At 42.2% G+C, this 23,454-nt stretch overlaps 2 protein-coding genes across 15 annotated transcripts in view; one reads left to right on the plus strand and one right to left on the minus strand.

Moving 5' to 3' along the window:
* samd9l (sterile alpha motif domain containing 9 like) overlaps positions 1-23,454 on the minus strand; it is a 162,635-nt gene that overhangs the window by 8,726 nt on the left and 130,455 nt on the right. The gene's annotated exons all lie outside the window — the stretch shown is intronic.
* LOC114440013 (CASK interacting protein 2) overlaps positions 2,789-23,454 on the plus strand; it is a 43,644-nt gene continuing 22,978 nt past the window's right edge. For all 12 annotated transcript variants that reach the window (XM_028412234.1, XM_028412236.1, XM_028412235.1 and 9 more), the window contains exons 1-3: positions 2,789-3,059; positions 5,004-5,477; positions 21,471-21,522. In XM_028412234.1, the coding sequence (XP_028268035.1) occupies positions 5,384-5,477; positions 21,471-21,522 (146 nt within the window). In that variant the 5' untranslated portion in view covers positions 2,789-3,059; positions 5,004-5,383. The remainder of the gene's footprint in view (positions 3,060-5,003; positions 5,478-21,470; positions 21,523-23,454) is intronic.

A 23,454-nucleotide genomic window follows, 5' to 3' on the forward strand; every position in this document is an offset into this window, starting at 1 on the left:
AGAGTCATCCTAATTTTAGCAATAAAATATACAATGAGATTTACACAGATTAACTCACGTAATTACCTTCCTGTCACCTGAACGTAGTTGCAAGTGGTATCCACCTTCTGATTCTACTTTTGTGTTTAGGCGTAAGCTAGCAACATTAATTGTTGACATATGTTTCTAAGCAACACTCCTAGCTACGGATACTGAGAAGGCTCAAACGCCATAAGATTGACAATAAAAATAAACTTGCATTTCCTGAAGAAAATGCAAGTTTGGTTGCCACAGCAAGTTTGTTTTTACCAAAAAACAAACTCTGTCATGCATCCACAACATTCAAGTTGCCATGCATCCATGGCGACCTGCTGAGCAGTCTACTCAGAGGAGATTTTGGATGCATGGCAACATCATGTAACATCAAGTAGCATCAGTCTGTCACCATGGTAACAGAAGAAGAGACCTCAAAAGTCCCCGGTCATTTGAATATTTGCAATTATTATTGACGGTTTGTCCTGAATGAGCTGAATCTTTTGATGTTTGAATGGTTTGAATCAGCCCAAGCATTCTGAAGATATGCTGAGCCAAAGAACGTACAGAAAAATAATAATAATAATAATAATAAAGAAAAGAAGAACAAGAGTTTGGTTGCTGGGCAACCAAACTAATAATAATAATAATAAAGAAAAGAAGAACAAGAGTTTGGTTGCTGGGCAACCAAACTAATTAATATCTTTTGCTATCTGGATAGTTATTTAGTTTAGTAGATATCTACCTAATGGAGGCATTTAGTTGCAGTTCAAGCAGCTGTTTTAATTAGAGAGATCAGGGCTACATTCACTCTTGTAATGTGAACACTTTACTTGATTTTTTTCCCCAAAAGGGAAAAAAAAAGGTTTCATAGATTTGCTTGATTAAATCTGCTAGTGACTTTGCAGGTGCACACATTTATTTACATACACAGTAAAATGTTTAAGGCAAAAAAAAGCTTCTTTCTCCACCACAGCCTGAAAGTTGTTTTGTTTGTTTGGAGTCTGAACTCCTGCTGCCACCCATAAAGATAACCATAAAACATAATGGTAATCAAATGCTTATTGGCACTTAAAAACACTCTCCTGTTCTGTTGCTGGTGACAGGGACAGTACTTCCTGCAACAAACCATTGGGCCTGTAGAGGGCAGCAGACCCTTAAATATTCAGCAGCTTTTGATAGAGACAGAAACAACAGTTGACCTGTGTGCCTAGATATACTTTAATACACAATGGTTAGTTTATTTAAATTAGTTGTGTTCTATAACACACAAAATAAGCATAAAACAAAAATAATTGCTGAAGTTATGGCCACATAAACTCACAAATCAATCAATATGGCAAAACATTAGACATCAACTAAAAACACAATGAACTGTTAAGAAACACTCACAAAATGCGCAGTTTAACCTTAAACAGATATAAAACTCCTGCTTTATGAGCACGGTGGAGGCTGCTGACGTCAACTGATGCTTTGTATCCTGTCTTACAGACCTTGGATGTATTTATTACAGGTGAAGCTCCACACAAGGTTATTGGCTGATAGATTCATTGATCATTTAAAGAAGCTCACATTAAAAAGAAAACATTTGTTTTTCAGCTTTCTGCCCTCTCGCCTGCTGACCGATGTCAGGACTCGTGATCTGTACATGCCGAGCACCGGAGCTTTGATGCTGCTGACCACCATACACACCTGTGACCAGGTCACACAGAACATGTCTCCGCCTCTTCTGACAGCCTTATTTCAGTTTTCAGCTCTAATATATTTATTATCATAATAACAGGAGCACAGCTGTGTCTGTTTAAACTAAACTAGGACATCCTGTGTGTTCTGCAGGTTTCTGCCTACGGCTTCATGACCAGGAACTACGCCGCGTTCTCTGATCATTACTATGACTCTGAGAGGAGAGCAGTGAGGTTCAATGTACTGATTGAAGTTATTTTTATGCTTTTTATGCCACATGAATATGTTCTGTATGACTTAAAATATTTTGTTACAATGAAAGTAATATATAAAGTAATAAGTAATATGAATTCTTTGTAATGCACTGATATCATTTGATTTACAAATTCTTGTAAATTAAACTTTTTCATTTAAAATGATGATTTTATTATCATAGTATAAGTTTTACATGTTGTCTCCTGTGACTACAGATGACTACAGACACATATGTGGATGCAAACATCACTGTTTGGTGGAACAGCACCCAGCCAGGGTTACAACACAGAACATGCAGCTTACGTTACCATAAATTATAATATAGAACATATTTTACTCACTTTCTATTTCTGATGTACTCTTTGTTTTTGTAAAAGGAGAATGATTAAAGTGAGTGGTAGGGTCGCCAATCATTTAAGACACAGGTGTGCAAGGAACAACAGGAAAAAGATGAGTTTTTTTTTTAAATAAAAGCACGTCTGACAATGTGCGGAGGAAATAGTGAATATTTCCTTCTTTAACTTCCCAAAACTGAATTATTTAAATGCCTTGCTTTGTCAGACAAGTAGTCTGAAATGTAAATATAATAACTGTACATAATAATATAATAATGAATGCACACATAGGCTATTTGCACTGAAATAAAGATAAATTGTTTCCTTTAGGGTGTTTTTACAATAAAATAATATCTTTGAAACATACCCCGAGTCTACAAACTATAAAATACTACATTTACAAAAGTATGCAAGAGCTTTTTTTTCAGGATTATTTTGAAAGAAACATCCGGAAGTTCTGTGCTGCGTTCACGGTGACCTGACATTTCGGAGATTCTGGAGAATCCAGCGGAGAGAATGTGGCATTCAGGGAGAGGAGGGAAAAGCCACAGGATCGGCACCAGCAAACCAAGTGTGAAGTAGAAAACTGTTAAATCTACCAACAAATCGAGCGCGGATTGTACATGAGGACGAAAATGTGATCATTGTTGGAATCTTATGATTACGTTTGTTAACGGGACTTTTATGGAATATTTTTGCCTGATCTTCGGATTCGGCTCCGCGATCAGTCCAAATGCTGACGTTGGGAAGTTTTAGGCACACTTAAGTGAAAAGGTGAGTCCTGAATACACTTTTTTTGTGTCCTGTTCCAGGTAATAATTACGAAAACGGACTTTACTTGTAAATGAACTAACTTCAGTCCAAAGGTCGGCGGTGGGCGAAGCTCTCCGGTGTGTTTACATGCCAGACTCCTGCCACGATATGCCAGCTTCTAAAAACTTTACACTCAAGTTCTTGCACGTCTGATTTGTTTGTACGCCTGATTGTTACTACGTGTGTTTTTTGTTAGAACCATGTTTTTAATTCTTACTTTTACATCACCATTGAATCAGCATTGATCAGTTTAATGCAGAAAAATCAAGCTAGCTGTGGATCACAAAGCTTCTGAACTGTCATTATTCCATTATCCAAGATCATTTGTGAATGTTTGTGTATTATTTGCCCTCGAACTAGCGCGTATTAATATAGATTAATCTGAAATCATGTCATCATATTTTTGTTTAAGGTTGTTAATGCAAAGAATTGGTCCTTTTTTTAAACGGAGTCTGGAATGATGATACCTTGATGTCAAAAAGGAGCATAAACAGTCTGATGAAGTTTTTCACTGTGTACATTTGGTCTGATTGGTAACTTAACACGGTGTAGACAGCCTCAGACTTCAGTTAAAGGATTTATAAAGAGAAGAAAATTCCTCATCCTCTGAGCAGGCTAATAAATGTCAAGTGATTCTTGTTTGTGTGTAATAAAATGATTTATTTATCTTCACTTTGAACCACTTCACTCAGAGTCCCTGCAGTGTCACAGTGAGGTTTATATGTATTGTTCCTCTTGTCATGAATGCAGTGAGAATTCAAACTGCCCGAGGGAGGTGGAAGAAAAGAGGAGACATGATGGGTGTAAATGGGAATGACAGCTCTGCTGCGCTCCTCTGTAGCTGCCTGGTTATGTAATGAGGAGAGCAGGACTTGGTGCAGGGTGTGGGGCCAAAATCTCTGTGTGATCGGCTGCAAACACTCCTCAAAAAAAACACACTTTTTTGTTTATGTGGCAATAGTGTTTCGGAGGCTCAGTGCTGCAACGGTTATGATGTTTTGTTATGCAGAGATCAGGACTGTCAGCAGTAATGTCAGTTATCTGCAGGAAAACTGGAGCAAAGGCAAAGCTCTGAAGAACTCTTGACAACTTCTTCTTCCTGTATCTGTGAGCTGTGATTGGCCACTGGGCTGGAAGAGTTTAAGTAGCCTGTCCTGCAGTTGAAATAAAGTCATTGCATGACCATGAGTGAGCAATATAATCTATCACAGAGCCCCGGAGGGAAGCAGCAGAGCTGGACCAGTCACTCCAGCACCGCACAGGGCTCGGGCTGAATGTCAGGTGATCAGCTACTGCTTAACAAATGTGAAATAGCTGAGTGCAGTTTGGTGTGAGAACCGGCACAGGCCACTGAATGTCCTGTCAGTGTTTACACAGCACACTGAGCACTGTGTTTGTAGGTGTGTTGATCTGTAATTAAAGTGACCTCTCATCTCACAGCAGCTTAAACTCTCCGTCACTCTGTGGTTTCACCGCTCCTATCTCACCTGTGGCAGGTGTGCGGGTTTGCCTTCAGGCTGTTCTAATGCCACATGAGAGAGAGAACAGAAAACAACAGTGACATAGGCTTATGGACATTAATGCATGTTTATATTGTCTGAATTACAGCAAATAGCAGTGATTCCTGCAACATATGTGTGTTTTATGTCACAGCATGTAAACTGGGGATGGGGAGGGGACGTTTGAACGGACAGTGGGCTCCAGGAGCTGAATTCAAGTGACCAACAGTCTGAAACCTGCAGATGTTCACTCAATTGTTGCCACAGGCCTTGACCTGGATATTATTTTAATATATCTGTCAGATTTTATGAGGACTCTTTAAGTGCCAGCTTCCTGTCACTTCATCTTATTTCATGCATGCACCTGCTGTAAATATACTGATCTGTTTTTCTCCTTTTCTTTTAGGTTTTCAGTTGTAATCACATCACCACCTCCTCCTCCTCCTCCTCATCCTCCTTCTTCATGAACAGTAGCTCTACAGACCTCCAACTCCCCAGCCAAGTCTGACGCTGGAAATAACATCTCCTCCAAATAAAGCCTAAAGAGGAGAAAAGTCTGAGCAGGAAATTAAGCAGCAGAGCAGTTTTTCCATCTCTGAGCTCAGAGGAAATCTCACACTCTGCGCCTGTTTCCTGTCTGTCAGCTGAGCTTCAGAGGGGGAGGAAGCCGGAGAGTCTCACCTGAGGCAGGTCCACATCTCCGGTGCACAGCATGAGGCTTTAAAGAGGCCACGGCAGGGTTTTTTTTTAGTAGCACTGGTTGGAACAAGAGGAGGAGGATAGAGGATGGGGAAGGAGCAGGACCTGCTGCAGGCGGTGAAGAACGGAGACCTGCTGTCCACTCAGAAGCTGCTGTCCAAGCTGAAAACCAACAGGAACAGTAAGTACACCTGCTGCTGTTCGCACAGATGTTGAAGAGGAGCTGAGTGTGTCACACTGACCCTCAGGATGCTTTAGATCAGCTTTGTGTGTTGTGGAGGAAAATGATTAATTTCGTTTGCAGGCTTGTGCAAGTTCACACTTCAAATGTGCTTTTTACAAAAAGCCCTCTGACCTCCACTCGGTGGATAAACTTTGCGATCATGGAGTTGTTTTGTAGTCCTAATGGGCACAATATGCATAAAGCGAATGCGAGTTGTGTCTGAATCTGTCGTTTTGTTCATAAACTGCTGGAAAAAAGTGACTTCACAGTTTCACTAGTTGAGCTGTGTTATAGCCATTAATGTTGTTGTGCTGTAGCCCTGTGGGGGTGGAGAGCTAACAGTGCTCGTGTTCCTGCATGTTGACCGAAAAACGCCTTTCAAAATAAAGCTGTTAGAGGCCCCAGCCATGTTAGACTGCAATTAATTCAGTGTTAGTGAGATCAGTGTGTCTGTCCTGTGTGCTGTAGCCATCCTGCAGACTGTGTTTTTATATTCAGCTGCAGACAGAAACTTTGAAGATCGGGGAGATGTTGACTTGCTTAAACAAGCTTTTTGCCCAGCTTTGTATTCTTGCTGATGTCACACCTATTAAAACTCTCTGTCTTTGGAAGATGATGCGAGCAGCTGAAACCAGCAGCTCCAAGTTCAGACGAGTGGGAAGCAGTTTAGTGATGAATATTTAAAACCTCTGGAACAAGCTCTTCGTTTTAAAAAAGTGTGTGTCTGTGGATTTTTAGCAATATCTGCAGTTAGACACTCATACTGACCCAAATATACGCAAACTGTAAGTGTGTGGTTTACATTGTGGGGATTTATTTACATTTTTTTCATTGTGAAACTGCTGCAATGCTGCTGACAAAAGACATGCTGTAAACATGTATGAAGAACACAGATAACCTAGCAACAGAAAGGCTAAAAACCACACGAAGGCCAGAACTTTTCACTTCCTCAAACCCAACATTGAATTCACAATATTTGAGTGCTGGCTGATCAGAAACGGCTTAAATGCAGAAGTTACAGAGAAAGTGATGGAAAATGAGCTCGCCATGGAGTGAATGCACTTTCACACTGAGGACAGGAGCCTGATGTTCATGGGTTTTAGAACCATGAGTGGTTTTCTTGTTGTTGCTTGAGTCTTTTGTCAATGCAGTGTGGAGGGTAATATGTCTGCAGGCTCCCATCACTTAATATGCATTAATCTTGCATTGAAGAGTTTCTTGACTGACGTTTATTCTCCTTCACAAAATGTGACTAATACTGTGGTCTGTTTGTCACCTCTTGGCCTGACAGACGGTTTTGTTTGCTGGTCAAGTGAGCAACAAAAAGGGGAGGGGTGGTTGGTGGGGGGGTGCTGCAGAGGACTTCCAGGGGCCGGGTGGAGGTCAGTCTTTATCAGGAGGATAACCTCTCACCTGTCACAGAACCGTGCACACGGCCGGCGGCTAGTGTCGTCACTGACCTCTGAACTCTGCAGCATGAATGAAGGAGTTTTAGGTCAGGTCAGCAGAAGATGTAGCAAACAGAGAGATAAACTGGCTAGAAAGATCTGAATCTGCATTATTAGGGTCCATTTTAAAATATGGTCTCTACTACTTTAGCATAATATTTAAGCAGTTTTAAGATCCTAACAAAACTACCTTACTTCTAAGTACAACCACACAGTCTATTTAAAGTCCTGACTATAAAATTGGGAGATAAAATGAAGAAGACGAGTCTTTATGCTGTCAGTAAGTATATGGACGTTGGTGTGAATGTTGGTGGACGTCCTCCTCAGCCAGCTGACGGGCCCGTCCTGCTCCCTCAGGGACTTCCTGCAGTCTGTCACATTACTCCCACCTATTGTTCTCCACCTCTACACGCCCAATCCATCACCTTACATATTACATGAGAGCTTTTTAAACTATTGTCACAGCAGACACCAGACTCTTAAATAGTTAGAACCTCTGTGTGAGGCCTGGAGGACGGAAATAAACCTGCCAGGAAACTTTGTTCATCAAGAAAACACTGCTTTTCTCCTTTTTTCCATGTTTTGGCACACGCCAGTATTTTATTTTTTTAATTTTTTTAGCAACATGTGTGACCCAGACTCTGTCCTCCTGACATCTGGTGTGTCGGTGTCGCCCCATGCCCAACTGCTATCACACAGATCACAAGGATCTCCCAGATGGTGCCCAGCCAGGATTAGAAGGAATTATAGCACTGTGGATGGAGGGGTGGTGGGGGTGGTGAGGGGGGTCCAGCTCTGTTTATCGGATGCCACGGCATCTCATTCTCATTGCTCTGCTGTTTACAGTCAGCACAGTGCTACTGTACTGCTCTGTTGACTTGGCATTTAACCAACTAATCTCATAACCTCCATTTACCTTCAAGTTATTCTCTGAGAGAATGATGTGTGATTTCTGCAGCTTTGTACTGTCTGTGTTTTCTATCGTAGTATAGTTTATTTCATAATATAAAGAGGAAAACGCTTTCCTCTGTACCTCCTGCTTTGTCATTGCTGGCATCAACAGTTTGTTTCCACATGAAACAAGTTGCTCATAAACAAGAATTAAAGGCTGTATCATACAAATGCAGCTCTCATAATTATCAAGAACTTACAAGCTACAAATATGTGAAATTGTAAGTTTGTAGGTGCTGCTTAGCTTCAATGGAGAAAAAAAGCATTGTGTAATAACTGTGTAATAACATTATTCTGCTCCTGCTTATTTTTGCACTATATTTTTTACTTTTATTTTAATTTTCAATTTCTTCTTCTAGTCTTACGCTCTGCTGAAACCACTACATTCTGCCCAGGGGTAACATTTATTTTTACCCTAATTCACAAAACCATCCAGTTCTCAATTGTGATATATACCATTCCTAATAAATCTTCAGCTGACTCTAAAAAGCTCATCATGTTTACTGCTTCAGAATTTAAAATCTCTTAAAAGAGTCCATGTAGTCTGGTGGGTGTTTTAGACATTTAAACCACAAACAAAAGCACATAACAGCCTCCTTGGCCTTTAACATTCCCATCTGTCTTTTTTTTTGACAAAAGTGTGCCACAGGAGGCGTTATGGGAGTGATGTTTGGTGTTGCAGCTTATCAGTGTCCCATTATTGGAGCCTCGTAAATCCATCGTCTCTCAGTGAAAGGCCGGCCGTTGAGAAACGAAACAAAACAGCTAGTTCCCCCGTTGGAGTCTCTGCTCAGATGTGGGGGTGACTAACCCACTCTGTTGCTCCACATGCTGCCTCAGACCGTATCTGTTTTATGTTTTATTCATGGATTAGAGTTCAAACTCGGCTCAGCCAATCATCCTCACGACGTCCTCCCTCTCTGAACGCTGCTGGCTAAACTCCAGCTTTATTATGGACCATCTACTCTGCTGCTCCTTTCACTTTCTCATTTGAAGTCTCTCTCACCTCAAAGATTTCACACGTGTTGTGCTCTCATGCATTTGGATTAGCACTTGTAACTGGCCTCAGAGTGGTGTGTGTTCGGTTCAGTTTTTAGGTTTTGGAGTGAAAACACTTGAATCAAATCCTGGAAGAAGGAGAGGAAGTTGGGAACAGTTTTAAAGAAATGAGATGATTTTGATGAAGAATGGCGAGCAGATGAAGAGGAGAAACTAGCAGATAAACAAACAATGTTTCAAAAAAACCATCTCTGCAGCTCTGTGTAAACTTTGCTTTGATGGACACATACAGCCATCTCAGGAGGAAATGGGAACTACTGACTTTACTACAGTAACTTTCAGGCAGAAATGTTGTTGTGAGCCTTCAGAGAGTGTGTGTGTCTAAAACACAGATGTTTACTTTTTGGCATTATAGCAGAACAAAAGTAGTTCAGTGGTTAAGATTTAATGTTCGGAGACGAGGAGTTAGATAAATATCTTAAATAATTTCTATCAACTCAACATCAGCTACATCTAAAAAGAGCTGAAAATGTGTGGCTGCTAAATAAAGCCATGTTTCCCTCACTGGTGAAGGCAGCAGTCCTGAACATGTGTGCACCTCTACTTTCATGCACCTGCCTCATTTTGAACAATAACTTGTAGTGATGATTTTTAGACGTGTGTGAAAAGAAATTGAAAAGAGGGGAACGTCCTCTGACACTCATCAGCTGAATCAGACCACAGCAAATGAAACCGCCCTTACACAGATGTCTTCAGTTATCAATACATGCTTTACACTCTAATTTATTTGGCGACATCTCCAGAACACCATGTGCTGCAGCACCTCGTAAAAAATCTCTTGCTGACAAACGTCTTCCTGCTGACAGATAGGGAATGAGTGAGTCATCCCTGGAACTCAGAGGTTCTCATCCTCCCTGTTCCATTCACACGTTTCCTACTCTACTCTGAAGCAAGGTCAAGCAAACACAGACGACTGTTTGTTCAGAGAGTCCCTCGCTTCTTCATGAAGAAGTTTAGTGGGACTCCAATGGCTCTACGTCCAGCCTCTGGTCACAAAATGCCAGACTATAAACCAAGGGGATAATGAGGGGGGATTTCCACTCTTCTCCAGACGAGACAGATTTGAGAGAAAGTGTTAAAAACTTTCAGACAGTGCGTGAAATTCTGCCTGTGTGTTTGAGTTGGTGGTGTTTGCCTGTCAACTCGGCTGTTAGTGTGCTAAATGTTTAATTGGCCAACCAAAGAGACAGGTTGCCTATAGCCTTTAACGTCAGTATGTCATACCTCTGGAAAGGAAAACAAAGCTCTTGTGTGTGCTGGGGCCGAGGGGCCCCTCAGGATCTCTGGCTGTCAGGGGTTTTATCCTGAGTGTGACGTTGAGGGAAAGAGATGGATAAGAAACTGACAGAGGCGTTGCTTTGATATTTTTGTCTTTAAATATAGACCTCAAAGAAAAACTAAAACTGGTTCTTCATCTGTGAGGGAGAAGTGTTGACGTTCAGTGAGCAACTTTTTCTGTTTCTCAGTTAAAAAGTAAAAACGAGGACTTAGTGTTGCCATTTCTAATGACAGGTCAGAACAAAGCTCTCTCTCTCTCTCTTAACAACTTTTGCATTACCCCTGACCCAACAACATTTTGTGTTATGTTGCTGTGGTGGACAGAAACTAGAGAAGGTGCATCTCCAGCTTCTTCTGAAGCTAATGGACAGTAGCTGTGATTGTGATTCTGGAGGTTTGTAACCAGCTGTGGTGTGTTTAATAAAGGCACCATGTAAAGTGTATGCCCCCTCATTCATATCCTACACAAGGTTATGCATAATATGACGTCAAATTTTACCCTAATTCTTAATTCTTAACGGCTCTCCTCCAGCACCTGCTGCAAATATTAATAAGCGCCAAAAAGTAGGACCACGCATTCTTCCCTCTGAGAACATTTGGCCTGTTGTTGCTGACTTCTCTGGTTTTGTACTTAACTAATTAACCCGTGTAGAATTTTTAAATCCATTTTCAGTCCCATCAGCCTCTGGGATGTCTGCTGAACTGCTCCTGAACTGATGCTGAGCCTTATCTGTCTCCTTGTTTTTCACATAAACACCTTCTCCAATGTAATTAGGCCGGTGTCTTCCAAAATAACCTGCCTATGAGCGTGCTCATGGCAGCGGCGCAGGAAACACTGTAATGGTTCTCTCTTCAGTTTTTATGGAGGCTTTGAAATGAAAACTAGACCCTAATGAATGTAGTTTGAGGCTATATCTCGTGTGTGTTGTGTAGTTGGACGGGTGTGTGTGCAGCAGAGTTATGGCTGCTGGAGTTTTTCTTTATTTGGTGCGTTATGTAATGCAGCACCAGGCTCTCTTCTTGGTTGGTTTTCTCTTTTGTCACTTTCAAGCTGAATCCGTGCTTTTTATCTGAGCAGCTCTGAAGTCACATGACTGAGTGACTGGGATGTGACGCACAGACGTGACTCTTTCTTCCCATAGAATAAAGCTGCATGCATCTTTTCAAGTCTTCCACGTGCTGTCAGGCCACAAACACATGCAGTAATGGGTCTTTGAGGTCGCAGCCTTTCCACAAAGGATTTGTTCTCCTTTTAATAAAAACAGTTAACTAATCATTCATGTAGGAAAACCACACAAAATGCAATTTTTTATTCCAAGCAGAGTGTTTTTAAATGTCTTCATGTAAGACTAGATGGAACTTAAAACAGAAACTGGTTCAAACGATTTTGAACCAGCCTTATGTGCTCACATAAGTAATGGATGATATTTCACTCAGTGATCTTTGTAGCAGTGCTGCACATCCAGGTTCTTACATGGCTGCTCACGGAAATCATTTCATGAATATTTAATTACAATATAAAAGACTTTATTGTCCCCAATATAGTAAACTGGTAGTGAATTTAGTCGTGCTCCATCCTGACACCTCCTGTACCTGCAGTTATGTTAGTGACCCCAGAATGCATGTCATTGATGTTTGTTTCTGTGTGTGATCTTCTCCACGTACAGAGATGAAACTACTTTCTTTCTCAGATTCTCTGCTGTTGAGGACTGGTCTCATGCCGTACTTATGACTTTTGATTTGCCTGTCTTTGGAAGACGACCATTTCTCACCACTGAGTATGAGAGGAATTCACAGCACACTCATTTCGGTCAGAACTGTGGCAAGATGCTAAAAAGGGTTTGTTTTCACTCAGACGTCTTGGCATGTGCATATATAAGTATGTGACTTTCCTGATTTGCTTGCTTCAGCACTGAAAAACTGATAAAAATGCTCTGAGATCGGTGCAGTTTGAGGCCCATCGGGCTCAGGATGACGCCTGGCTCAGCTGTGAACTCAGAGCTAAAAAGTTTTACTTATTTTTCTCCTTCCCCTGAATCCCCTGAGTTGTATGTGTGCCAGCCATTGTTGGAGCAGCAGAGTGTGTTTGAATGCAGAGGGAAGAATAGAGGCGGTGATGTCATGGTTCTGGTATGTGAACCCCATAGCAATACCTTCGATCCCCTTTCTCAAGCTGGAATTTGACTCCAGTGAAATTCAGAGTGCGGAGAGTTTGCTGCCTGACCACAAAGAGAGAACGGCGACCGTGGCAGCACAGCCAGCAGACTCTTGTTGCACTTTTCCCAGGAAGAGTTTAAGGCAACTTCAAACAGAGCTTCACTCAGAGGCTCAAAGGTTTCATGGAGATGTGGTGCTACAGTGCAGAAAACAGGAGGTTTCATTCTCACATGTAGGTCATTTTAATTAGATTTATTTTATATTTATTTATATTCATTTAATTAGATTATGTCACTTTTATATTAGGTTACTAGATCTCCTTTTACCTGTTGATCCTTTCTCTTGAGATACTTGTTTTTGGCGACTTCTTGTTTTTGTTAATGATTTTAAGTTAATGATCCTTAATTGGAAAGCATGATTCATAATTATATAAAAAATTGTGTCTTTCATTGTGTGTTTCTTTCAGACTTGTTGGGCAAGTTGTTGTGACATTTAGCACATTTGGCAACACATGATACTGAACAGTGCAGCAACAAGGAGAATTTATGTGACATGCCTGCTTATTTTCTCTCTTTATGGTGGAGCAGCTCCGAGTGCCTGGATTTTCAGGCAGTTTTATAAAGTGTATTTAAAGTGGTTTTGTTTAAATCTGCTACTTTTGTCTTTGTGACTGGTACATGACATAAAGAACATAGCACTTCAGTAACGCTGTCCCGTTATTTCATGTTAAAGGTGGTGCAGACTGTGAACTTTTAAGAAAATCACACATTTAGACATGGAGAATATTTGTCATTTTTACTGTTGAAATGAACATTTGCGGAAATAAAAAGTTGTCTTTGGTATTTTACTGTAAGTGGAGGCTTGATCTGCCACACCCACGCTGACCTCCCAACAGGCAAACATGTAGCAGGCTGGGAGAGGTGGATGAGGAAGAGGAGGAGAGGGAGGAGGAGGAGGGGTTCTGATTCTACGGCTATTCAGAAAGATGGAGGTTTGTCTGAAAGGAAGAGTCCTTTATGAGCAGAGGAATGGGTGTGGAGCTGAGCTCACATCCCCCTGAACAATATGTGTGGAGTGCTGAGCCATTTCTTGTTTTAGGTTCAGATGGGAAGGGGAACACACAACACACACATCTGACTCCACCCTGGACCACTTCACTGAGAAAACAATAGTTAAAAGGCTTTGCAGGGAGATAGATTGTTTCTTCCTGTGGATGCTTAATCAGTTTGAGAAATGGGAGAGTTTGAAAGCAGTGTGAAGAGGACAAGTTATTATAGAGGCTGGCACCTGTCCACCTGTCAGTGGGGGTGAGGCAGGTTATACCCTGGACAGGTCCTCAGTGTGTATCAGAGGAACAAACGACCAGTCACTCTCACACTATAGAGAGAATTTAAAGTCCTCTGTTACCTTAACATGCACATCCTTGTTATGTGGGATGATACCAGAGTACCTGGAGAAAACCCACGCAGGCACAGGGAGCACGTGCAGCCCTGCACAGGTTCAGATTCGAACCAGTGCACCACTGTGCCACCCACAATCTATGATTTGATCTCATTATTACTCAGTGAAGGATGTGTGATCCTTTAATATGATGTTACATCCTGTTCTGGTTAAGCTCAGTCTGTAAATAATGGCAGCTCAGATTCCCTTACAATTTCACGTACCATTTTCACAGAACATTCCAAGAAAAAAAGAAAAAAGGAGAAGAGAAAAAGAAGAGGTTCTAGGCCATATTACAAGCAAATATTGGAACCTTAAAGTGTTGGTACTGATAGAAAAGGTAGAGATGACATTGCATACGTTATTAAAATGATTAATATTGCCCAGCCCTTTTGGTTGGCACCTCTCAGCAGTGCTGATGCACAGTAACTGTGTTTAAAACCTGCAGGGTGAGTGTGTCAGGCCGTTTAATCTGTTGTTACATGAATCATTTAAAAAAGAGAGAGAGTGAGAGAGAGAGTTGTGCTGAAGCATGTCTGATCCATTCATTCATCAGGAGCTTTCAGAACAGATTTTCTTCACTCATGTTCCGGCCAGAGTCTGAACGTGCTGTTCTCTGAGAAAACAAGTCACTTATTAACACGCTGCTCTTAAAATGTGGGTATTATCTGCCCATACGTGACTGAGCACACACCAGCCCGGCTCAGGCAGCTGCCACTACACCGTCTACTGTCCATTAGCTGGCATTAGGTCGGGCCCTGCAGTCAGATATTCATGAGGACGTCTGTCTCCCCGTGCTGTCCCCTGCTGTCAGGCGGTCTTGGACAGCGTGGAGGCCTGAAGGGTCTCGATCAGCATTTCCACAGAAGAGTGAGAAAGAGGCGGCTGTCAGCAGCTTCCAGCTGGATCAACACACAGAAAACCATCTCGGCTTCCTCATTAGGCTCTCATGTTGACTCTGGCCTCTTGGCAAATAGCAACCAAAACATACTTCAGACCGCTCAGTGCGCTCAGAGGGAAAAATAAATAACATGCAGATCACCAGATACAGATTCTCTTTTATTGATTTGTGCTGTCACACTTGTCAGGTGTTCAGTGTTACGTGTGGTTGGAATAAATAACACAGTTTTAGAGAGCAAATTAGCACCATCACCACCAGCTGGACAAAACAAGACATCGCTTTGAGCTCTTGGAAGCTGTGATAACAGACAACTAACCAGATAATATCTACGAAAGTCATGATTAGTGCTTTGCTTCATCTTCTTCCAGTAAACCAGCCGGGGTTCTGATCAGAACTGTGATGATCACACAGATGTTTCCCGTTTAGTTTCCCACGTTCTTACCCAGAATAGAACACTCTCTCCTTGCTTTTGGTTTAGCTTTGTCATCTTTTAGTAAAAACTGCTTCAACAAAGTCTCCAACTCTGATTCAGATTTTTGGACATTGTGTTTTCTCAATTGTATGTCCAGCATCTACCTAACACATCCCAGCTGTTTTTGGAGCTCCTGTTTTACGCTTTAATTATGTTTTTATATAGTCATGAAACAGCAGGAAAGACTTATTCCTGTTTTTCTCTGACTGACTCTTTTGTTGACTGCTCTGACCCTGGACACTGAGCTCTGTGGTCTCTGGTGTGCAGCTTGAGTGGGTAGCATGAAGCTGGCTGTCCTCAGGGGGGGGGGGGGGTGTTGCTCTGCTGGTCTACCCTGCAGCTGCTCAGTTCTGTCAGGCTGGACCATGGATCAAAGTCCCTCTCCTGGGCTTTCTCACCACTGTGTCATCTCGTATGTGTCCATTAGAAAGTGTGAGTGACAGGCCTGGTTACTGCTCCACGCATGCAGAGGATATGAAACACGTACAGACTCACAACAATAGAACTGCTGACCTGTAGTCTTATTGACTCTTATTGGTTTCATCAGTCAGTCTTAAATTTATATCAGGGCTTTTCTACTTTCTGACAAGAAATATGGCGTCTTTGTCATAGTTTGGCATGATTTAAATCAGGTTTTAAACAGTAAAAATGAATATTACCTGAACACACACATGCAGTGTGCATTTAAAACACACAGCCTGCCAGACATGACAGATCACCTAATGGCTCTGTGACAGACTGAGGCGTGAAACCTGCCAAAATCTCTGATTTATCAGCTCTCAGCTGGATCCTCACTGCGAGCTGAGAAGCTCATTTTCCCATTCTAAGAGGAAAACCAGAGCCATGTCTCATGTGGATGTAAAAGCTGGAGAGCGTGTTTGGTTTGGACTCAGAACTTTATTGTACACCTTTACAAGGAACATGTCATGTTCAAGCTACTGAACACATTCTTTTGAGAAATTATTAAGTTTTCTCTTCTTCTTCTGAATGAATTTATCTGCATTTAATCTCTTGTTTGTTTGTTGTTTTGAAAATGGATTTTCCTGGCATACTTGAAAGGTCTGATCGTTGTTGGGCCATCCTGTGTTTCCTTCTTGGTTTAAAATCTGGCAAGACATCACAGTTTAACTTCATCTCAGTCTTAAACTCTGGTTTACTGTAAGATTTAGTTTGTTGATGTGTGGTGTGAATGCTGTTTACATTCCCGACATGCCTGCAGAGCATCAGGTCGGAGGTTCAGGTTGAGCAAGCGTTGGTGATGCAGGCCCTTCTCATCGGCGCTGTTGTGAGCGTGACGTCTGTGTTATCAGGCTGTTCTTGTCTGCGATAGACGTATCTGTAAAGCAGCGGGAGGGGGGATCAGCTGCCTGTGTGGAACAGAAATAAATGTTCTGGAGTGATTTACAAATATTGTTACGTTGGCTCAATAAGTTGTGTCAGTTTCAGTTTGGCCTGAAAGGAGCATTTGTACCATGTGTAGTTCATCCTGTGAGGACTCAGCACCTGTATGTGTTCAACAGTCCAGGTTTGTAGCTGTTGCTGCTTGTGTGGAAAGTTCTTCTTCGCTGGTGTTTTTGACAGTTATCTCAGCCTCATTTTTACCCTGATTGAACTTAGGGTCTTCTTTAAAAGCTCATCTGAGAGGAAAGGAGCTAAAGGAAAGTGAGAGGAGGTTTGTACGTTTTGCTCTGTGTCTCTCAGTGTTGCTCTGTGATTTTGTTGTTTCCCTCGGGGTGAGGTCTGAGCCGACACAATGCTGCAGCCTGCTGCTCCGTGGAACAATGGTGTTGGGAAAGGAAGTGTAGAAGGGGCCCAGCTTTGAGTCCTGGCTTTGTTCCTGAGAGCTGCTCCACGCCTCGAGAGCCTCCATCAACACAACACAACCCCCCCTTCTCTTCCTCAAGTCATGGTCAGGTTACATCTCAAGGCCTCCACCACACACTTTTACACACTTTAGCATGTCCTGCACTCGCTTCCTTACACTCTTTCTTCTGTTTATAAATGCAATGTTCTCTAAATATAAGGAATCAATCCAAAGTAAAAGCAGCGTAAAACACTGCACAGGTGTTTTTTTCAATTTAGTGCACACTTTTAAATATAAATAAAAACTGCCATGTTTTAGAATTCTGTCATTAGAATATAAAATTACAGAGAATAAACAAAAACATCAGAAAACAGAAGAAATTTATAGATATAATTCTATTGTGACTTTTCCCCATGTTTAGCTCTGTTTTTGGTCTCTACCATTTAGGAAACAGAAGGAAAAACAAGCAACAATGAGCAGAAACTCACCGTGAATGGGCTCATTGTCCTTATGAAAAATATTGGTATCTGCTTTATCAAAAACATCTACAAAATACAGAATTATACACTCGCATGAAAACAAGAGTTTATAAAAACAAAGAAGAAACAAACTTATCGAAGTCTTGTTCAACCAGATCCAGCAGACAAACATTAAACTGTTCTCTCTATGTTATCTTGTGCAGAGCTACAGTAAACTGAATAAACCCGTCTGTGTGATTGTGGTGCAGTTTGACTCTTTGTGGGGTTCGAGCGGCTGCTCGTTTTTTCCTCTTGAGTCAAAGGACAGGCTGAAGGGACAAACCTCCCCGTCTCCGCGTCCCTTCAGAGCGCAGATAAGATACAAGAAGTCTTCATCTCTGTGCTGCAACTGCCATCACTGTCCTCATTCAGTCAGCAGATAAGAGGCAGACACGTCCCACTCCTGCTTTGGACAAACACTTGCAGAGTTTCCTGTGTTCCTGTGCCAGGCTCTGGGAAGGCGAGGGGAAGGGAGGGGAGGAGGTGCTGATTGGTGCCCAGGTTTTCCCTCCAAGACTTGTGAAGCTTCAAACAGACCTGCTGCTTCAAACAGAAACACTGACAGTAAGTGATGCTATCAAACGCTGCAGTGTGATGAGAAGGGCAGTTAAAAAACGAGGAGTTCATGAACAGGAAGGAGCTTTTTTCTTTGGACAAATGGCTCGTGTAGCAGTAACTTTTTGTGAAAATTAGGGTGTTATTTGATGACTAGACAAGCACACTGAGCCAGAGAGTTGGAACTCCACCATCCAGGTTGTCTCTTCTTAATGTTAGTATCTGGAATAAAAAAATCCCATCCTGCACGCTAAAAAGATGGAGTTAGTGAAAAACAAGGTGAGACAGGTCTAAAATGAACATTACATAACTGACTGACCGATATTCGGGTGTTACTTTTGGTCGTGTATTGACTGTCTGTGCTCTCAGTGGCATCATGTGACCCGCTGTCCCTGTGTATGGAGTTGTAAACTCAATGAAAATTCAGTCCTGCTTTATTAACCAGATGAAGGCTTGACTAGTTCTTTGTGGCTGAAGGGGTGTTTATATTTAGACTACAAGATGTAATCTGCAATATAAATCTAAAGTGGAAGGAGTTGCTGTGTTCCAGGGAACACTTTCTGACTAAAGTCTGTTGTGGTGGGTTTGGAGGATGTCCAGCATTCTTGAAAGGAAAAAAAAAAAGATTTAGTGCAGAGCTGGTGCTCGGTCTGTACTCTGGGAGAGAAAATGACGGGCTGCCACATTACTTTGTCTTAAATTCAACAAAAAAGATTTGTGAGGCGTTGCCTGCAGACGTATAATCATAGTTTCAATACTTGCAGCGGTTGGCTAATTTTAGTCAGGTGATTTTTTTTTTTTTTTTTACAACAGATTCTCTTTCAGCCTGAGACTCTGCTCCGTTAGCCCGATCCCAAACGAGACCTCTCAAATTTGCAGACTGGCTAAAAAACCTCCTCCTCCTGTGGGTGCATTCTTGTGGCATCAGATCCACGGGTCTTCAAACTTTCAGCCGAAATTATAAAAAGAAGCCTGGAAGAGGCTGCAGCTCTGCTCCGGGCCATTCCACCTCTCTCCATAAACAGCATTAAAAATAACCTTGGACAAATGTGCAGCAGATGATGATAGCTTTAAGCTGACCAGTGGCTACAGTATTTAGCATTCACTGGTTACTGTTTCCCACTGGGGTTAGGCATAAGATTAGCCTCATTAACATTAAACACTCAATTACAGACCAAATGAAAATTCTGCTGATGGATTTTCTTCATTTATTTATTCGGACATTATCTGACGGCATAAAGTCTCCACATTTAAATGACGTAATCCAGTTTAAGCAGAACCGCAGTTACCAGCAGGTTTCGTACAAACATGGCCGGTGGTGAAGACATCGAACTGTATTTTGTGATTCTCCTTTCTGAACATTTTCAGAATTTATTAAATTATTTATAAAAATAAGCGTCACACCCTGTATTAAACTGACACCAATCTAACAGCTGTAGCTACTAAATCTGACACTTGATCCATATACTGAAAGTGCTGATTCGAAAACATTCATTTCATCATCAGCTAAAATTATCACTGATATAAACGAAAGTGTAATAGGAGGATGTGTTGCCTGAAATGTAAGTTAAAGTTAAGTTACAGACTGAATTAACATGAATTAATGAGTTGATATGAGCTCCTGACAGTCGGTGCCGCTGAGCATGAGACGCTGCTGCCGGGTAGTTTGAGACTCGGAGTTTTCACATTCACACATTCTCATTTTCCCTCTTATATGCAATGCAACACTGCAGCCCCTTGAGGAGGCAGCGTCGACTTCCTCCTTGTGTGTTCAGTGTGAGTCTGGCTTCTCAATTTTTGTCTTGGTTCATGTGCTGATTTATTCCCATTAATTATAAAATCCAGGTCATTATCAAAGCAGTGCTGTGATCCCCAGAGGGGAAGCCTGCTGTGTTTCCCCGAGATCTTCCATACTTCAAACGCTCTTATTGTTGGGGTGGTGGGTGTGTGGGTGGGGCAGTTGGGAGAGGAGGCATTAGTGGAGGTTAGTTTTGGAGGGGAGGGGTCAGGAGATGTTAAAGCAACAGACTCTCTTATGGCGCCATCTTTGAAGACTGTGCTGCTCTGTCTGCTTTCCCCAGGTGGTGGGTGGATCTCTTTTTGTGAAGCCTCTGCTGGATGACCTTTGACCTTCTTGACCCCTGTTAGTAAACAGCAGCAGCATCACAGACCCTCTAATGACTGTGTGTTTTATGTTCAGGAGGGAGAAAATTCAGGATCAGTGTCTGTAAAATTTCTGGTGAGCTCGACATCTATGTGACAAGGAGTTTGTTAATGTTTCAAATTGAATCTTTCTGTGATCCCTGATTAGAGAAACCAGGCTGCTGTAGTAACCTGTCAGTAACTGGGTTAGTAGATGTTAAACTGATTTACATGATGTCCTGTGACTCTGCACAGAACCCTGATTGTCTGATGACTCAGAAGCAGCAGCAGGACCTTGGTGGAAAAAGGCCGAGTGAGTGAATGCAGCTTTCTGACTTACAGAACAGAGTCAGTGACCGTGGCATTCTAATGACATGCTGATTAGACACAGCCCAGGACAGCACTGTACCAAACAGAGCACAGACTGTCAGGGGAACTGACCAGTTTAAAAGTTTGAATGTCACAACATTCCAGTGAGTGCAAGTCAAAATGAGTCTGCGGTGAAGAGGAAGAGCTGCCGGGCATCTCATTGGACGAAGTCGGAAACAAGTTTGTCTTCCAGTCCCAGTGAGGAGCAGGGAGTTTTTGTCTGGCAGCAGATCAAAGAGCTGCTAAGTTTTCATCCTTCGGCAGCAGACCATCTTCTGACCCAGCTGAGGAGGTCAGATCCTGGTTGGGAGCTAATGAAGCTTCGTCAGGAGGCCCAGCAGAGACACAGGAGGCTTTATGATCAGGTGTCGCTGCCCTCTGAACAAACTCTCCACAGGAAGCACCCAGACATCTCCTCCCTCAGACTGGCTGGATGTGCAGGAGCCTGAGGGGACCTGGAGTCTCCAGTCTGGCAGAGAAACGGTGTCTTGCTGTCTCCGTAGCTCTCTGTGTTGCCCCCATCATCCTGCAGGGCGTCTGCAGGGTAAACACAAACACATGCATTTCCTACTGCAGGGGACCAGGATGCTGTTGTTGTGATCCTGTGGCTGCTGATGATTGAAGATTTGTTAGCAAGTCTCTAGCATACTTCTGCATTAGTCGTATTGGTGGGTTTGCTTTGTCTGTGTCCTGTGTCTTTTATTGATCTGTCTTTGCTAAGAGCTACAGCCAAAGCTATTTTAAAAGTGTTGCTTTAAGACTGTACTCTCAGGGGATACCCTCACTTTAAGCCATCACTGTAGTATCACATGATGGTGCCATATTAATATCCTGTGGTGTTTTTGTGTGTTTTTCAGAGCTTCTGGGCTCCACCAAGAGGCTGAATGTGAACTACCAGGACTCAGACGGGTAAGTGATGAAGTCAATACTATAAAAGACATTTTCTGGACCGATTTCTCACAGTGAGAGGGTTGTACTCTCATGTCCAGTCGTTACCCTGCTCTCACTGCATCTATAAAAATGTTTCCACTCTGCAATAACTCCTGCTGCTGCTGCTGCTCTGTCGACTCAGCAGATTAGGTGAGGTTGAGTTTGCATGTGGAGTCAAAACTTCATCCAGAGCTTGTTTGTGGCTTCTGTGTTTGAACCTTGAGCCTCTGCTGCTGCAGTGTGTTCATCCTCAGACACCTTATCAGCCACTTAAACACTGACCGGCTCTTTTTCCACCTTCAAAGCTTGTTAGCCTTGAAGAAGAAATGCATGAATAAAGTTTAGTTTGTCTTCATCAATAATTCTCTTTGTTAAAAGTTTTTAACATCTCACTGATGTTTCTTGTCAGCTGTCTCCTTCCAGACTCCAATGTATTTTTTTTATATAAATGTCTCATCAGCTGCTTGTTTTCTTTTCCACCAGCTGTTGGTATGATATCAAAACTTGAGCTTTCCAAATAGCAAAAGTGGAAGGGCTGCCATGCTGGGATTAAAATGGATGTTCTGCTTTATTTCTGTTGTGTCAAATGTGGTGCAAGTTCCCATTCAACAGCTTATTCACATTGACATGTGTAGTGTTGACACAGTGTGATTTGGCTTCTCTCACACTGAGCAATCATTGCAACAAATCTGTCACTTTAAAAATAAAACTGCAGTCGGGGCCTTTTCAGCTTTAAGTCGACACTGTTGTTGCAACAAAAGCTCAAAGAGAGACGACAGGCAGAGAGTCAGAGAGGCTGCAGACCACCGCATCAGTCCTGAGGCACTGGCAAGTGTCTGATTCCATTGTTTGCTTCTCAGAGGGCAGAGGGGGAGACCTGGTGGGGTCAAAGATCAGAGTGCAAAGGGGTGGACTATGGTCAATAAGATGGAGGTGTTTACAAAGAGCCTGGATGATTTAATGTAGCACTGACAGCTCAATCCATGAAAGGTTAAAGTCTCAGAGCTGATATTTGATTCTGGATTGTCTGAGAAGAGGACGAATGGGCCCATTAAGGAAAGATCATAAATAATACTGTGAAACCTGTAAAGGGACTCAGTTCAGAGTGATTTAAACAGAAAACTCCACACATTAAAATGCTGGAATAGGGATAGTTTGGGATATTTTTGCTTAGATGTGTTGTTACTGTGTTTTTATAATATAAGTACAGTTTCTGACTACACTCACATGATCAACTTTATGATAAGTTCCTTAGTAGATGGAGGTCGACTGGAAAGTTGTGATGAAACTATTTTGCAAGTCTGACACACACTGTAGCAGCGATGCACTCTGTCAAACCCTGGCACAACAGCATTAGCATGTCTGAATTGTGTGTGTGTGTGTGTGTTGGGACTAATGGCCTCCGTGGGGATGCGGATCTCAAGCAGGAAGAGGTTTTCATTATTCATCAGCGCCGCTGGCGGCTCGGCGGGCACAGGAGCTCAGACAAAGCTCCACCTCTGCAGCGCTAATCATGCTGCTGCATCTAAACACAACACACAACTTCCCACAATCCCTGGGTGTCCATCCGTCATGTCAGCAGCTTATTGATGTTGGGTCATGTTGATACAGTCAGCCTAAAAGCAGTTGCTGTGACACACCTAAAAATGCAGAGTAAGCGCTAACAACTGACGACTAAAGACTTTTACAAGTTTACGACATGCTAAAAAGTACACAACCTAACTGTTCATATACAGACATGTCTGCATACATACATGCTTTCTTCTGAGATGTATCTTTGAATGCAGACTAAACTCAAATTTGTGCAGCAGACTGCTGAGGTCGGAGCTCTGAGTGTTTTCTAATTGTTTTATTCATGTCCTGATTAAACTCTCTGGAGGATGCCTTTTGTTGAGCAGCTTGTTGACAGAA

This window comes from Parambassis ranga, chromosome 8 (assembly GCF_900634625.1).
Source record: "Parambassis ranga chromosome 8, fParRan2.1, whole genome shotgun sequence".
NCBI classification, from domain to species: Eukaryota; Metazoa; Chordata; class Actinopteri; family Ambassidae; genus Parambassis; species Parambassis ranga.